The sequence below is a fragment of the Brassica oleracea genome, chromosome C4 (genome assembly GCF_000695525.1).
Source record: "Brassica oleracea var. oleracea cultivar TO1000 chromosome C4, BOL, whole genome shotgun sequence".
Lineage (NCBI taxonomy): Eukaryota > Viridiplantae > Streptophyta > Magnoliopsida > Brassicales > Brassicaceae > Brassica > Brassica oleracea.
Window position 1 is genome coordinate 667088 of NC_027751.1, and position 15956 is coordinate 683043.

At 36.6% G+C, this 15956-nt stretch overlaps 2 protein-coding genes across 5 annotated transcripts; both read right to left on the minus strand.

Annotated features, from left to right (window-relative positions):
* Window positions 1-9904: 9904 nt before the first annotated feature.
* LOC106340335 (soluble inorganic pyrophosphatase 3) lies at window positions 9905-11754 on the minus strand. The gene is made up of 9 exons (XM_013779219.1): window positions 11715-11754; window positions 11506-11641; window positions 11393-11421; window positions 11257-11322; window positions 10854-10961; window positions 10699-10764; window positions 10446-10566; window positions 10275-10356; window positions 9905-10187 (listed from the first exon to the last, which is right to left on the minus strand). Exons 2-9 carry the CDS (start codon window positions 11639-11641, stop codon window positions 10145-10147), a joined length of 651 nt encoding a protein of 216 aa, XP_013634673.1. The 5' UTR covers window positions 11715-11754; the 3' UTR covers window positions 9905-10144.
* Window positions 11755-12788: 1034 nt separating this feature from the next.
* LOC106342972 (protein CCA1) lies at window positions 12789-15883 on the minus strand. Of its 4 annotated transcripts, none has more exons than XM_013782055.1 (8): window positions 15677-15883; window positions 15482-15536; window positions 15219-15330; window positions 15065-15126; window positions 14398-14592; window positions 14203-14316; window positions 13364-14125; window positions 12789-13283 (listed from the first exon to the last, which is right to left on the minus strand). In XM_013782055.1, the coding sequence occupies exons 2-8, from the start codon at window positions 15518-15520 to the stop codon at window positions 12960-12962; spliced, it is 1608 nt and encodes a 535-aa protein (XP_013637509.1). In that variant the 5' UTR covers window positions 15521-15536; window positions 15677-15883; the 3' UTR covers window positions 12789-12959. The 4 variants fall into 4 exon arrangements, with proteins under 4 accessions (XP_013637509.1, XP_013637507.1, XP_013637508.1 ...); XM_013782053.1 differs by having other exon boundaries at window positions 13364-14131; XM_013782054.1 differs by having other exon boundaries at window positions 15482-15601.
* Window positions 15884-15956: the final 73 nt, after the last annotated feature.

Below are 15956 nucleotides of genomic sequence, written 5' to 3' on the forward strand. Positions count from 1 at the left end.
ATATATACAAATTAGCTAAAAACATATTTAAACTTAAAAAGATAATTTCTGTATATATTATGTTGTTATCCAAAAATAAAGTTTTTTTTATCATAGAGAACTAAAATTAAGAAATAGAAAAGGGTATAAAAACTAATTAAGTAAAAAGTAATCAACCTTTGTAATAATTTTTAATAATAGATTAATAATGAATATGATAATATAGTAAAAAATATTCATGGCATGATTATATCTGCATCCGCAGATAAAACACCTAGTTGTTTCGTGCTTAAGTTACAAAAGAGAATGAGGTGTTATTGGTTTATATATTTTGATTGATTTAGAAATCCATATAGTATTTATAAATCCAAGTAAAATATGCAAATCCGGAGGTTTTCCCTCGGATTTGAGTCTTTGTATTTTTAACTAAAAAATCCAAACAAATCTATTCAAATCTATTATTAAATAAAATATATTAGTAAATCCGTACGATTGAATAACACTTGATTTGATATAGAATTTATGAATCATTAAACCAATAACACATGATTTTAATACAGATTTGAAAATCATAGAACCAATAACACTAGATTTAGTTCGGATTTTCAAATCCATTAAAATACAACAACCAATAACCCCTACTTAATTTTCAGTGAACGCAGTTGTTTTAGAATTGAAATTAGGAAACATATACTCTTAACGAAAATTTTAATGTGAAGTATTAATTAAAGAACAGTTATGATTATCTTTAGTAGCCAATTTAATAGTTTAGATGGAAATATTTACTGAGATTACGTCGCTTATATATATTTATAAATGTGTAAATTAGTTGGAATTCTCAATTTACCCAAAACAATGTTGAAATTCAGTATTGATCTCTCTAAAATACATTAACGTAGAAGTTTTTTTAGTCAAACGGACCCTAAATAGATCGATTGTCCATGCAACTCTTAACTAATGGGCCTATTGCAAGTTTGCAACCATGGGTATGACCAAGCGATATCAGAGACTAATGGTAACGTGTGTTCGTAAATCGTAATAGTGATGTTTCTTATTTCGTTCGCTTTCTGGTCGTTCGGAAGGTTCAAAGTGACTGTAGTAGAAAAAAAATATTTTATCTTTTAAGAACTACTTAGAATTATTTTTTGATTTTCAAAAAGATTCTTTACATAAGTTAAAAAAATATTATTTTATATGAATTTTAATATATTTAGTTATGAAATTATATAATACAAAATTTAGTTTATAAAATATCTAAATCTAATTTTTTGTTTGTTAATCTTCGAGAACACTCACTCGTCAATTAAATGTAATTACGATATTGTAATGAGCTTCCTCCTCTACACAGTACACATCCACTCCTTTATGCCTGCATGTACTGTTTTTAAGTCCCCATTGAATGTGCCAGAACCCATTTCTTAGGGCATCCTCATTGCTAGGAATTTAATTGCATATCTTAGGTTAGTTTATTAATATAATTAGATTAAGAGATTTTGTTAAGATACTTAATTAAAAATGGAGATTATTGGTAGATACTTTTGTAGTTTCTTAGCTAAATAGTAATATTTTTTTTATTTTGTAAATTTTTTGAGAGGACTTTATAACAAAACATATAACATTAAACATAAGAAAATAACAAAGTTGAACAAAAATTTAAAAAAAAAAGATTACAAAGTTGAAAAAAAAAATGCATAAAAGCATCTTTTTTATTCAATTCATAGAAACTTAAACATGAAATCTTAATTTTCAAACCCAAATTGATCCCATATATGTTCGATCAAATCAAGTTTTAATTGTCTATGGATTGGTCTACCCCGAACTTTTGCCCGACGATCAAGTGTACTGAAAAGCTCGGTAGGCATCTTGACGCAAAAAGAAATATCCTCATCTTGAAACGTCTCATCTTGAGTCTGTGTACGTCGTTCATCTTCGACAATCATATTATGGAGTATGATACATGCTCTCATAATATTTGTTATCTTAGATTTATCCCATAAATTAGATGGATTTTTAATAACGGCGAATCTAGCTTGCAGGACTCCAAAGGCACGCTCAACATCTTTTCGGACAGATTCTTGGGTTTTAGCAAATAGTGAATGTTTTGGACCCTGTGGTAGTCGGATAGATTGAATAAATGTCGCCCACTCCGGATAAATACCATCCGTGAGATAGTAGGCGAAATCGTACTCCCTTCCGTTGACATTGAAGTTGACTTGCGGAGCTATTCCTTTAATAATGTCATCAAAAACAGGTGATCGATCTAGAATATTAAGATCGTTCATAGTACCTGGAGCTCCAAAAAATGCGTGCCATATCCATAGGTCATAAGAAGCTACGGCCTCCAACACAATTGTTGGTTTATCGGTTCCTCGTGAATACATACCTTTCCAAGCGGTGGGGCAATTCTTCCAGTCCCAATGCATACAATCGATGCTTCCAATCATCCCGGAAAATCCACGTTCTTCTCCTTTAGCGAGTAGTCTTTCAAGATCCTCCGCTGTTGGACGTCTTAGGTATTCATCTCCAAACAAGTGGATAATTCCCGCGGTAAATTGGTGCAAGCATTTTCGAGCTGTGGTTTCACCAAGTCTTACATATTCGTCAACTGTATCAGCCCCACCACCATATGCTAATTGACGAATGGCTGCAGTGCATTTTTGGAGCGGTGATAGACTTGACCTTCCGACTGCATCTTGTGTTGGAGCAAAATAAGCTACTTCCGTAGAGAGACGATGCACAATACGCAGGAACAATGACTTGCTCATTCGAAACCGTCGAGGGGATTTCAACGGAGGAGATTGGGTGAGACGGTTTCGATTTCGCCAAGGGGATATCGACAGAGGAGATGGACTTCTTCTTGTTTCGATTTCGCCGAGGGGATTTCAACGGAGGAGATTGGGTGAGACGGTTTCGATTTCGCCAAGGGGATATCGACAGAGGAGATGGACTTCTTCTTGTTTCGATTTCGCCGAGGGGATTTCAACGGAGGAGATTGGGTGAGACGGTTTCGATTTCGCCAAGGGGATATCGACAGAGGAGATGGACTTCTTCTTGTTTCGATTTCGCCGAGGGGATTTCAACGGAGGAGATTGGGTGAGACGGTTTCGATTTCGCCAAGGGGATATCGACAGAGGAGATGGACTTCTTCTTGTTTCGATTTCGCCGAGGGGATTTCAACGGAGGAGATTGGGTGAGACGGTTTCGATTTCGCCAAGGGGATATCGACAGAGGAGATGGACTTCTTCTTGTTTCGATTTCGCCGAGGGGATTTCAACGGAGGAGATTGGGTGAGACGGTTTCGATTTCGCCAAGGGGATATCGACAGAGGAGATGGACTTCTTCTTGTTTCGATTTCGCCGAGGGGATTTCAACGGAGGAGATTGGGTGAGACGGTTTCGATTTCGCCAAGGGGATATCGACAGAGGAGATGGACTTCTTCTTGTTTCGATTTCGCCGAGGGGATTTCAACGGAGGAGATTGGGTGAGACGGTTTCGATTTCGCCAAGGGGATATCGACAGAGGAGATGGACTTCTTCTTGTTTCGATTTCGCCGAGGGGATTTCAACGGAGGAGATTGGGTGAGACGGTTTCGATTTCGCCAAGGGGATATCGACAGAGGAGATGGACTTCTTCTTGTTTCGATTTCGCCGAGGGGATTTCAACGGAGGAGATTGGGTGAGACGGTTTCGATTTCGCCAAGGGGATATCGACAGAGGAGATGGACTTCTTCTTGTTTCGATTTCGCCGAGGGGATTTCAACGGAGGAGATTGGGTGAGACGGTTTCGATTTCGCCAAGGGGATATCGACAGAGGAGATGGACTTCTTCTTGTTTCGATTTCGCCGAGGGGATTTCAACGGAGGAGATTGGGTGAGACGGTTTCGATTTCGCCAAGGGGATATCGACAGAGGAGATGGACTTCTTCTTGTTTCGATTTCGCCGAGGGGATTTCAACGGAGGAGATTGGGTGAGACGGTTTCGATTTCGCCAAGGGGATATCGACAGAGGAGATGGACTTCTTCTTGTTTCGATTTCGCCGAGGGGATTTCAACGGAGGAGATTGGGTGAGACGGTTTCGATTTCGCCAAGGGGATATCGACAGAGGAGATGGAGTCTGACGGTTTCGATTTCGCCGAGGGGATATCGACAGAGGAGATGGGGTTTGGACGGTTTCGATTTCGCCGAGGGGATATCGACAGAGGAGATGGGGTTTGGACGGTTTCGATTTCGCCGAGGGGATATCGACAGAGGAGATGGGGTTTGGACGGTTTCGATTTCGCCGAGGGGATATCGACAGAGGAGATGGGGTTTGGACGGTTTCGATTTCGCCGAGGGGATATCGACAGAGGAGATGGGGTTTGGACGGTTTCGATTTCGCCGAGGGGATATCGACAGAGGAGATGGGGTTTGGACGGTTTCGATTTCGCCGAGGGGATATCGACAGAGGAGATGGGGTTTGGACGGTTTCGATTTCGCCGAGGGGATATCGACAGAGGAGATGGGGTTTGGACGGTTTCGATTTCGCCGAGGGGATATCGACAGAGGAGATGGGGTTTGGACGGTTTCGATTTCGCCGAGGGGATATCGACAGAGGAGATGGGGTTTGGACGGTTTCGATTTCGCCGAGGGGATATCGACAGAGGAGATGGGGTTTGGACGGTTTCGATTTCGCCGAGGGGATATCGACAGAGGAGATGGGGTTTGGACGGTTTCGATTTCGCCGAGGGGATATCGACAGAGGAGATGGGGTTTGGACGGTTTCGATTTCGCCGAGGGGATATCGACAGAGGAGATGGGGTTTAGACGGTTTCGATTTCGCCGAGAGGATTTACACAGAGAACATGCACAGAGGCGGTTTCGATTTCGACGGATTACAGCTATGGCGATTGAATCGCCGACGAGCTCGAAACAAGAAGAAGTCGAAAATGAAAACACCGAACACGAATTTCTCTTCCTCTAACCCTACACCCACTCATTTTCTGCCACCTGCCCCTTAAGGACGGAGAAATAAACTTCTTAATTAAGAAGTTCTTCGGTCCGTTTGTAATATTTTCACCTATTTTACATTAATTTTTCGACCCAAAATAAGAAGAAATGGGCTTTACATACGGGCGATAATCATGCCCTTAATTTCTTCTTGGTGTATTCATTTATGCATAACCTAATCTGTGTGTATTTGAATGTTATATGTTTTACTACTGCCATTTGCAACACTTGCTGTATACTTTCCCCCACTTGTAAGAGATTCTTTTATTAATCATACATTTATATCTTTTACCTGTATTTTTTTAAGTTTAAATAGATACCAATCTCATACGTATATAAGATGGGGTTTTTACGCCATGGATAGAAATAATAATTTTTTAAAAATAAAAAATATTAAAAAATATTTTTATTAAATTTAGTTTTTCGTGACAAAAGAAAATTAAATTTAGTTTTATGTTTATTTAAAAATCAATATATCAGTTATTAGTTATGTCAGATATAATTTATATTTTATTATGTAATAATTTCTCTTCCTATGCTTTTATATATGATACATAAAATAATCATATAGATTATTCGGTAATGATACAAAAAAATATTTACAAAGGTAAGCAGATGTCTATCGTATTTGTGAGTATAGTGTGAGACTGAATTCTTGTTTTGAGTTCGAGTGTGCATGAGACTAACAATTTTACCACAAGAAAACTAGGTTCTTAATTAATCCTTCTGGTCGTCAAAAGATTAGAGAACCTAACAAATGAGCTATGAAAGATATCGCGTTTGAAACATGGCGCTAAAAGTAAAATGGTTATATAAAGTAATACTCTTAAGGATTCTTAAAATCGGCATGGACATATATATTATCTAGCTATTTAAAGTCAAATAATTTCTTTAAGATATAAAAAGTGTTTCAGTAAGTTACTTTTCATTTCTGTATTGAGAATATATTATTTATTTTGTTGTTGTATATTTTCAAAGTTATGAAATTTTAATTAAAGGTATCTATCAAGTATCAATCGCCATCTTAATATATATGTTTGGTTTGGCCGGTTACTTTTTCTTCAAAAGAACAGGCCTGGTCAGTTTAAAATACGGTGTAACAAGCTTAATCACGTTGACAATTATATTTTATAGAAAGAAAGTTTGATTTTAAAAACAAAATATAAAGTGCATATATACATCTACAATTCTTAAACTTTCAAAATTAATTTACAGAGTAGTGACTTTATTTGTTTTCTTTATCTGAAATAGTGATTGCTTTTCTTTATAACATTGTAGGATGATTAAAAATATATATAAAATATAAAACAGATCCGCAGAATTGGCAATAAAATTAAAATACATATGATTTAATATATTTCCTTATTTGGAATTACTATTAAGATAAATATAACCAGAATCTTTTTTAAAATCATGATGTTCATCCATGGGAGAGAGAAACAACAAAATATAGGAACCTCTTTAGTCAATCAAAAACTAATAAACATAGACTTGCTATAATATTGTTCTTGGACTGGCCAAAGAATCTTAGAGTTTATGGCTCAAGATATATAACTTTTCGCATAAAACGATAATCGATACATTTGTTTGTTCCAGCGCATCGTGCTAACAGCTTGTAATGACGTTTTTGTTTTATCCGTGTAACACTGTGAGTATAGTAACATTACATATGTTACTCTAGAACATGATACGTGTCAATCAGACCCTTACAATTAGTCCTTAACAACTCGATATATTAATTGTTTTCCGTAAGGTTAATCTTGTAAGGTTAATCTTGTAAGGTTCTTACGTACGTGGTCCTGACAGAGACTAAGCACCCTTCATGTCCCGTTGTGCAATTTCGGTTAATACTTAACAGTAATCAACGGCTATCTGGATAAGATTAAAGTTTAGACTTTGTTAGAATGGAATTGCACTACATAGTCTATTTCATGTTAATGGACGTTACTATAGTCGATGACTACTTAAACCACTTTTTACTATCAGTATAAAACAGAATTTAGTTGACGGTTTTTAGCTTATTTTAAAATGTAATCAAAGAATTTGATTATAGTAAAATTAAAAAGTTGAAATTATAAAGCATGCAGTAGGTAATGGACATTCATAAACGTGGTCCAAAATCTCATCCTTAGTACATAATTGGCTGGACACAAAAAGCCTCTAGTTGATACATTGTTTTCTTCTGTTTTATCGTGTTATTGATTAGAATCTTAATGAACACTATAGGACCTTTTCGCATCTTAATCTGAATTAAAATAATGATATACCTAATTGCATTTTATGATGTAAATTTTTATATATAAGTATCTGCATGGCTTATCGTTTTTTCTTTGTAACTTTCTATATACAACGGGTTGTATTTTCTTTCATGCGCATCTTATAATATCACCACCCATGATTAATATATAACTGATTGAAACATTAGGCTGGATGTTATCAGCAAACAGAAATACGACGGATCAAGTTATTTTCAAGATTTGCAAAAATAGTGAAGCACAACAAAAGGCAATACGATTAAATCCTTCTTTATATAAAGGAACACAATTCTGTTTGTTCTCCTTTGTGTCAATGAACTTAATATATTACCATCTCTCTATGTCCATAGTTCTTGTAGAGAGATAGAGAGAGTAATACAATAAATATCAGGAAATTACGAGGAAACCATAACGTCGTCCTTTTCAAGGCTATGCCCTATTAGCCAAGGGGACCTCTCTATTTCTAGACACCCCACTCTTCAATTCCTATCAACCTTTTTATAACTCTAAACATGAATTGAATCAGATATGCACCAACTTAGTTTTCGAACTTTTAACTTGCAGAGGGAGTCTCAGCTTTTCAAATGGTTAATGCTTTAACGGATCATATAGGTGTTATGCTATACTAAATATCAATAGCTCAAAAAATACCAACGAAGTCGTTTGCTAGTCTTTGTTTTGTGGGATTAAACTAGAATTGCTAGTGAACCAGATTAGCTTAAGATAATGATGGAGAGTAGTTATACGTATAGAGATATATAAAGCATATGATTATGAAAGAAGGAAAAGATGGGGCTTAGGGTTAGGACCACCTTGTAATTGTATACCGAAAAATCCAGATCACTCGCACACTTATGAACTCTTTTTTTCTTGTTTAAACAAATGACCACTCGCCTGGAACACTCTTTTCCCCTTAGAGTCTTCCCCTCCTTTCAAATGGCAAGTCCAATCTATATACGTATACCTTCCTTATTTGTAAATGAACTCAAATCCCAAGCAATCCTCTTTTTCATTTAAATAGAAGTTATCTATTAACCCAAAAAAATCCTTCTATATCTACCCAACTTTTTATAGCAACATACATAAGTAGCCAGTCTATACAATTAGTTTCATGTGTATGATTACATTATTGATCATTACATATGGCTATAAATAGTTTGATCAGTCGCTTGTGGTGACAAGAAAGCGTTGCCTTTAGAAAATTAGGGTTCCCCTATTTTTATTTTTTTTTGGTCAAAGGGTTTCCTTGTTTTTGTAAGAGTATTATGATAGAAATTAGTTGTATGCATCTTGGACCGACGCTATTTCCGTAGAGTCACTCGTGTTAATTTAAATCGACCATTATTGATTATGAAAAGGGTATGATGATGATAATAATACATATAAGATATAAGTACTTATCAAAAAGAAAAATATAAGATCGGTCGCCATCGAAGAGGTAGTGGTGAAGTGGAAGGCGGTCCAAGTTCTTAAATGAAATTATTTTGGTTAAACATAAAACTATAAATAATGGAGACTCGGTGGTACGATAATGGCAACAACATGCTCCAGTTGTCAATTTACCCCAGAGTCTACGACTATCTCTCTCTAGCCAGCCCTTTACCGATAAAAGAAGGGTTAAATATAATTAGTCTTCTAAGCATGCATCTTAAAAAGTTCATGTGCAGATGAAAATGAAAAAGAATAAATCTATTGTTCTCAACAGTATTATTATATATTGGTTTATGCGAGTATTAAACTTCAAACCCAAATAATACATATAGGAGGACCAACACCAATGTTCACAGAATTGGTTTCATAGACTCTGTTCTTCTGTTCGTATTTTGCTTTACTTCTCTAACATTTCAGTTCGTGATAGTGAAAAAGTTAGATTTTGTTTATATAAATGCAAATATATAAGGTGGGGTAGGTTTGTAGAGAAGGATGGATACAAATGAAATCAACCCGTTCAGGTTGTCTCAACTCTGAAGGCCAAAAACACTATTTATTAAAATTTGGATGCCTCTTTCTTTGCCAATTTACAAAAAAAAGAAGTAAGAAAAAAACTATATGATTTTACATTATTAAAATTATAAAATTATATTAATAATAAAAAGTACTCTGCAGTAACTGCGATAGTCAGCTTCCCTGCAGCTCATATATTCACATTATAATCATTCATTCAATTCACTGTTCATACCCTTAGATCTTGATGAGCGTATACATATATACACACGTACAAATGTCGGTCCATATTATACAAATTATTTCGTCATTTAGCTGATTTAAAATAAAGTGAGGGAACCCTATAATATATAGAGTGGTCCCTATTAAAGAAAAAGTGAGGCCCAAAATAAATACGATATGATGATAAATGGAAAAGCCCATTCTCTGTCTATATATGTGCTACCTCATGTTTAGTCGCTTTCTCATTTGGATCCACACAGGCACACACACGATACGATACTTTGCCAACTAATTAAAAACTGTTTGTGTTCACTGTACTGTTTTGTATACTAGTGTACAGAGAGAGAGATCTTTCGTTAGGTATTTATTTTCCTCTATGGTTATGATTCTTTGGTATATATTTTACGCTTACGTGTGTCACTGAGTCTTAGTACGTACAATTTTACTTCCGATTCACGTATGTGGTTTTTACTTCGTTTCTAAATACTCGTTTGTTACACTGGTTATTAAAATTTAAAAGAGACAGTTTATTTGGGCCATATGAGCTTATAAAGCCCATTAGTATACAAAACATGAGTTTCAGTAAGCAACAAGGAAAAAAAATGAAAAATACAATACATTTGTCTCTGTATGAGTTTCAAATTACAAAATTCAACAAAATTGCAACATTTCAAGAAAAATAACAATTATTAAAAGAATATTCTGCTGCGAGGAATCATCTCTTTCGCTGTATGGGAATATAAATGTGTTGTTGTTCGTTCATCTCCTCAAGCTATGGAGAATATACTCAGCGTATAGGTCCCTGTTTATGTAATTGAACGATTGATAAAATTCGTTACTCTAATCATTTGATAAAAGTTTGGGAGTTTAATGCTTAATGAAAGCTTACATGGAGTACTGGATTGCTTCATGTGCCTTCTCCGATGGCAAGAAATCGTTTACAGCCACCTCCTTGTGCTCGTTCTTCTTGTCTACAAACCATAACACGATACATGAAACTTCAGTATATTTTTTTCTTTTTACAATTTTATTATAACTAAATAAAGAAAAAGGATGTTACAGTCTTCGAAGAAACGACGGATCTCTGAGAGACGGTGAGGAGCGAGTTGTTTGATGTCGGTGAAATGTTTGTACTCTGGATCATCAGCACACACGGCAATGATCTTGTCGTCCATCTCTCCCTGTAATAATATATACTAATTTAGTGGAGAAGTTTCTAAAATAGGAAATAAATCTCGTTATAAGAAAACAATATATGAAAATGAATCTTGTTAAATAAAAATGTGTGCATGTTTCATTGAACAGGAGGGAACCTGATCAATCATGGGCATTAATCCAATGGCTCTAGCACGGAGAAAACATCCTGGAAGCACTGGTTCCTACGTACACAAGCTTAAAGAGGTTAAAAACTATGTTTGGGAAATGGATGATACACTAATTTCTCTGGTGATTTTTGATGGTTGTGTACCTGCATGAGGACAAGAACATCAAGAGGATCGTTGTCTTCACACAATGTCCTTGGGATGAATCCATAGTTGTGAGGATAAACAACCGATGAGTACAAGATCCGGTCAACCTGAGATCGAATTGGATGTCATTAATCATAATTCTTGGTGGGCATGCGGTTATTACCGAACCGAAATGTTCGGTTTTCGGTTATGAGGTTTGGCTCAGTTCGGCGAGTTAACCGAACTAACCAAAAAACGAATAATGTTTGGTTTTTGGTTCAATTCGGCGAGTTTTCGGCCAAACCGAACTAACCAAATTTTGAACTAACAGACTCGGAAAACCCGAGCTAACCGAACCGCATGCCTAATTCTTGGTTAAGAAAAGAAGATCTCACAATCTAGGGATCATTTCATTACACTTACCTTGATAAGACCGGTCTTTTTGTCAAGTTCATATTTCACTTTGCTTCCCTTCGTGATCTCAACCACCTGACCGGTGAAACTCTTGTTAAAAAGACTAATATAGAAATGTAATAAAATGTTTTACTAAGAGACATACCACATTGAAGACCAATGGAGCCTCAGGACCTGAAAGCAAGAGAAGTCACAAATTGTGTTGAGAATTCATGAAAAATAATAATCAGATATGATTATAAGGGTTGTTGAAGGTACCGATCTCAAGGTCGTGCCATGGATGTGCAGCTACAGATCTCTTGGAGAGAGTTGAGAGAATCCTCTCGTTGAGTTTTGGAGCAGGACGAGGAGACTCATTTGATTCCATCGTTTCTTCATATGTTTCTTCACTCATCTGTTGATCATCATGTCTTACATGTTGAGATCTAATGAATCAAGAAACAATAAGAGATTAATATATACGTTACCTTTCTTCTCTCGTTTACAAGGGACAATAAAACAAATGTAACTTCTGAAAAACAAAGCTAACGTTTATGCATATATATACACGAGAAAACAGAGGTTAATAATAGGATAAGGACTTGGTCAACATCATTTATTGATACCAGAGATATTCTTTCTCAGCCTTTCGATTCCTTCTTGCTTCTTTTTGCTCCGCACGTTGTTGTAATCGTGACAACCAATCGCAGTCACGTTTTATTATTCCAGAGCACGATCCCGTACTTAAATAAAACGTTTCTTTACTCTCACGCAAAGCGTTTTTAAACTACATACATTCAAAACCAAGAAAAAAACTTTTAACTTCCTCTGTTTTTTCAAGTCTTAGGACACTCTTCACCAACATACTCAACTTCTCTGCTGAAGTTTATGTAACGCCCCGACCAACCACAACAAATGAGCCTCCCACCGTCCCACGCTTACTCACTCGGGCCCGTGGGCCTTAAAGCATGATTAATAGGGGTTCTTAGGGTGAAGTTCTCAGCGGAATATAAGAACTTAAGAGCCGGTTCTTAGAGCATCATTATCGGTGAAACCCTTTTTTGGGTTTCTAATTTTTTTTTTTTTTTCTCGGCTGATTTAAAAAAAAAACAATTAAAAAATAAACCAATCGCAGGCCGTCACGTGTCGGTGGGGCCCGCGAACAGTTGACAAAACCCACCACGATCGTTTCTTCATTCAGACTTTTTGCAACCGGTTTTCCACTTTTGTGGGACCCAAAATCTTTAAAAACTCCTATTGGAACTTGCAATAATGGTGCTCTTACATTTTTTAGTTAAAAATTAAAAAACGGATTCTTATTTTCCGTTAAGAACCACACCCTAAGAACCCTCCAATTAATCATGCTCTTATAGGCTCAATCGACTTGTTTAAAAAATGTTTCCTTAATCTCAAGCAAAGCGTTTTAAACTTGTATACATTCAAAACCAAGAAAAAAATTAACTTCCTCTGTTTTTCAAGTCTTAAGGCCACTCTTCACCAATATACTTAACTTCTCAGCTAAAGTTTACATCTTTCAATGCAAGTGTTTTTTGAAGGAGGTAGAAATTAAACAGTTTATGATTTTGTTTGATAATACAGAGTCAAACGTTACAAGAAGACTATGGACAAAATACAAATGCCTCAAAGACAGAAGAAGATTGTATCAGTGAGATCTTGAAACTTGAATGAAAACAGAGAAACAACAGATGTAATAATAGAGTTACAACTTTTTTTCATGTTGAAGTTTGAGTTTCCAACCTAATCCGCTTAGGATCTTTCTGTTCAACACTGATGATAGGATTGGTGTTGTTGATGACTCTACTTTCTTTGGCTTCCATTGAACATCTTTTGTAAGGCTTGAAACCTGTTCTCCCTCTACTTAGCTGCTGCTTTGAAGCACCCAAAAACGCTATGTTTCTGTTCTCTTCTTGATCATCAGCTGTGGAGTTAAGATCAAGCTCCATTGGATAACTTTGTTGTTGGCCCTCCTCTCTCTGATATGTAAAACTTTGTGGCAAAACTTCTCTTGCAAAGAGAGCTCTAAAAGCAATTCGTCCCTGAAAAAAATACAAAATATTTTGGTGAATAAACGATTTTAAATAAAAGGAAGTTTTGAATCTTTTTTCGTTTTAAGTACCTCATCTGAAACAGACTTCCATGGATCAGCTAAGATAGAGCTACTGATTCTACTGCGTCGCGCATTAGATTCTGAAGTTTGTGGGTTGTTAGTAGTGTCCCCATCCACTTCTTTCACTTCCTCATTGGTGGTGCCACCATTCTCTTGCCTCTCCACCAAAGCATCAGCCTCAACATCGTCACTACTCGAGGGAGTGTTCGAGCCACAAGAAGACCTGTCAACTTGTTTCCTATCTCTCGCTCCATCTGATCCCTTTGCATCAGTCTCAGTCGCTGCACAAGTATGATGATGACAATCTGGTTGACTCCCATTTTTAGTCTCCTCTGATTCCAACGAAGACCGAGCCTTTGAAGCCTCGGAGTGTTCTTGATCCATTGTTTTTGTGAGGGCGTTTACTTCATAAGTAGTTGGAGGGTTGCCTGAACTAAAAGGAGGAGCGCAGAGTGGGAGCATCCCATTGGCGGCCCACCAAGCACTTGCAGCTGCAACGGTGGCTGCAGCCATGGCAGCCAAGTTCCCTTGTGGGCCGCCACCAAACGTTGAGGCAAAAGATGCAGCTGTATAGAGAGCTGGTGTTTGTAAAAGGGTCGACATGATATGTTCAGGAAAGGACTGATGACTAGTCTCGTCTGGCTGTGAAGGAGGAGCATGTGACAGAGACGTTGTACCCAATGGAACTAGCAGAGGGATATGCGTTGGATAAGTGTGAGGTCCTCCTGCCTCTATATTCAAATCACTGTAGTTTGACTCCTTGTTATTCCCCTGTTCCTTCCCTCCCATATAGTTTCATGAAAAGTACATTTAAAACCTCAAATAGCAATTGTAAGATTGTTTCTAACCTGTTCCCGTGAAGGTAAGAACTCTAGAAAAGTGCTTGCGTTTGATGCAGCAGAGAGGTGTTGATGAGTGAGACAGTCTGAGCAGTTGTCTTCCTGCGGATCTTCACTGGCCGTCTGAAAAAACAAAGCATACAATCTGTATCAATTACATTGACATACTACAACAAGATGTCTTTGATTGACCAGTAAGTTCACCTCAGGAAGAGAAGCTTTTGCTGATCCAAGGGACTCTTTTGCATCGTTCAGACCCGTTTTAGAGATGGGGAGAGATCCAGTTCCGGTCTTTCGAGGATAAGGATTGTTTGGTTTACGTTTAGGGCGTGGAGGAGGAATAGCTATGTCTAGCGTTTGAGCCACTGGTACACCTTTAGCTTCAGCCTCTTTCTCTACCTGAGAGATGAGAAATTAGTCTTGTTACCCTCTAGACAAACAAAAAAAAATCTATTGGGATCTAATGAAACTAGTAAGAACTTAAAATGAAAATGAAAATTGTTAACTCTATGGCTTATCACAAAGAACAATAAACATATCCTGCCACTAACTCAGAATCGGTAAGACTTCTAATAAGGAAGAATTTTTTATATTCATTATGTGTGAAATCGGTTTATATTGCTAAAATTCCAAATTTTCAATAGAAACTAAACATTCTTCTGAAGATACTAACCATACAACATATATGCATAACAGCCAAACAAATGATCACACTCTTTATCTCAACTACCTTGTTACCTCATCTCTAATTATTTCTCCAACTATCTTATAGCTCACATACGCAAGCTATCTCTTAACAAAAGCAAGAAGCAGAAAGACTTGCATGTCTGTCACAACAGTAGTTCAAATAAACCAAATTCAAAGTTATTACCTTGGAGAAAAATTTCTGAGCATGGCTTCTAATCTGCACAGCAGTTTTCGTTGCTACATGTTCTGTCCAAATGATGAAAAATCAAATCAGTTTGAAGAAACAAAGCAAAAAGAGCCACATCTACAAGACAAGAACATTTCTTAGAAAAAACAACCTTCTATCTTTTGCCAAGCTCTACCGTAAAGCCTCAAGGCATCAAGGAACCTATTATGTTCTTCCTCAGTCCATCTTTCACGTTGCTTTGTTATCGTATACGGCTTCCTCGTCTAATATTAATTTTTTTTTATTACAACAAACAAACAAAAAAAAAAAAACACAAAAGTTTCCATCTTTGTTTTTCAAAAAAAAAAAAGTTTCCATCATTTGGTCTTTCACCTTAACCAACATTAGCCTACTAAAATTTAAAATTATAGTTACCTTAACAACCAGATCTTCTCCAGACGAATTTGTCTCCATCACTAATCCTTAGAAGCTAAAACACACACACACACACACACACAGCTTCAGATCCTCTCCCACAAGATTCTTCGATTTAAACTAATACACAGAAACAAACAATCGATTGAGAAACTAGAAACACTCGAGGCAAAAGAAAAACAGTATTGAAAGTACCTCAGTGAGAGATTCAATGGAAGATGACAACACTTGGAACGAGCTAGCAGAGATCGGAGAATAGAAGAAACAAAGCTCAGCCTGGAGTAGCTGAAGATCCCATGGTTATCTTTTGCTTCCTGATTACTCGGAGAAGAAGGGAGAAGAAGAAACAAAGACTCTCTCTGTGTGACTTTTGATCAATGAGACCTGTGGGAGATGGAGAAATCTCAGCCACTATAATTGATTTTTCAGATTTTTTATAATCTCAGATTTATTGGAGGCTCACAGAAGAAACTGC

What these genes read in the sequence shown, in the direction of transcription:
- LOC106340335 (XM_013779219.1), bottom strand. Translation starts at nt 11,641, where the DNA reads ATGAGTGAAGAAACATATGAAGAAACGATGGAATCAAATGAGTCTCCT. An exon ending in ATGGCACGACCTTGAGATCG is followed by an intron (nt 11,422 to 11,505) that starts GTACCTTCAACA and finishes TCTTGCTTTCAG; the next exon opens with GTCCTGAGGCTCCATTGGTC. An exon ending in ATGTTCTTGTCCTCATGCAG is followed by an intron (nt 10,765 to 10,853) that starts GTACACAACCAT and finishes TTGTGTACGTAG; the next exon opens with GAACCAGTGCTTCCAGGATG.
- LOC106342972 (XM_013782053.1), bottom strand. Translation starts at nt 15,520, where the DNA reads ATGGAGACAAATTCGTCTGGAGAAGATCTGGTTGTTAAG. An exon ending in AGCTTGGCAAAAGATAGAAG is followed by an intron (nt 15,127 to 15,218) that starts GTTGTTTTTTCT and finishes TCATTTGGACAG; the next exon opens with AACATGTAGCAACGAAAACT. An exon ending in GGAAGTCTGTTTCAGATGAG is followed by an intron (nt 13,284 to 13,363) that starts GTACTTAAAACG and finishes TATTTTTTTCAG; the next exon opens with GGACGAATTGCTTTTAGAGC.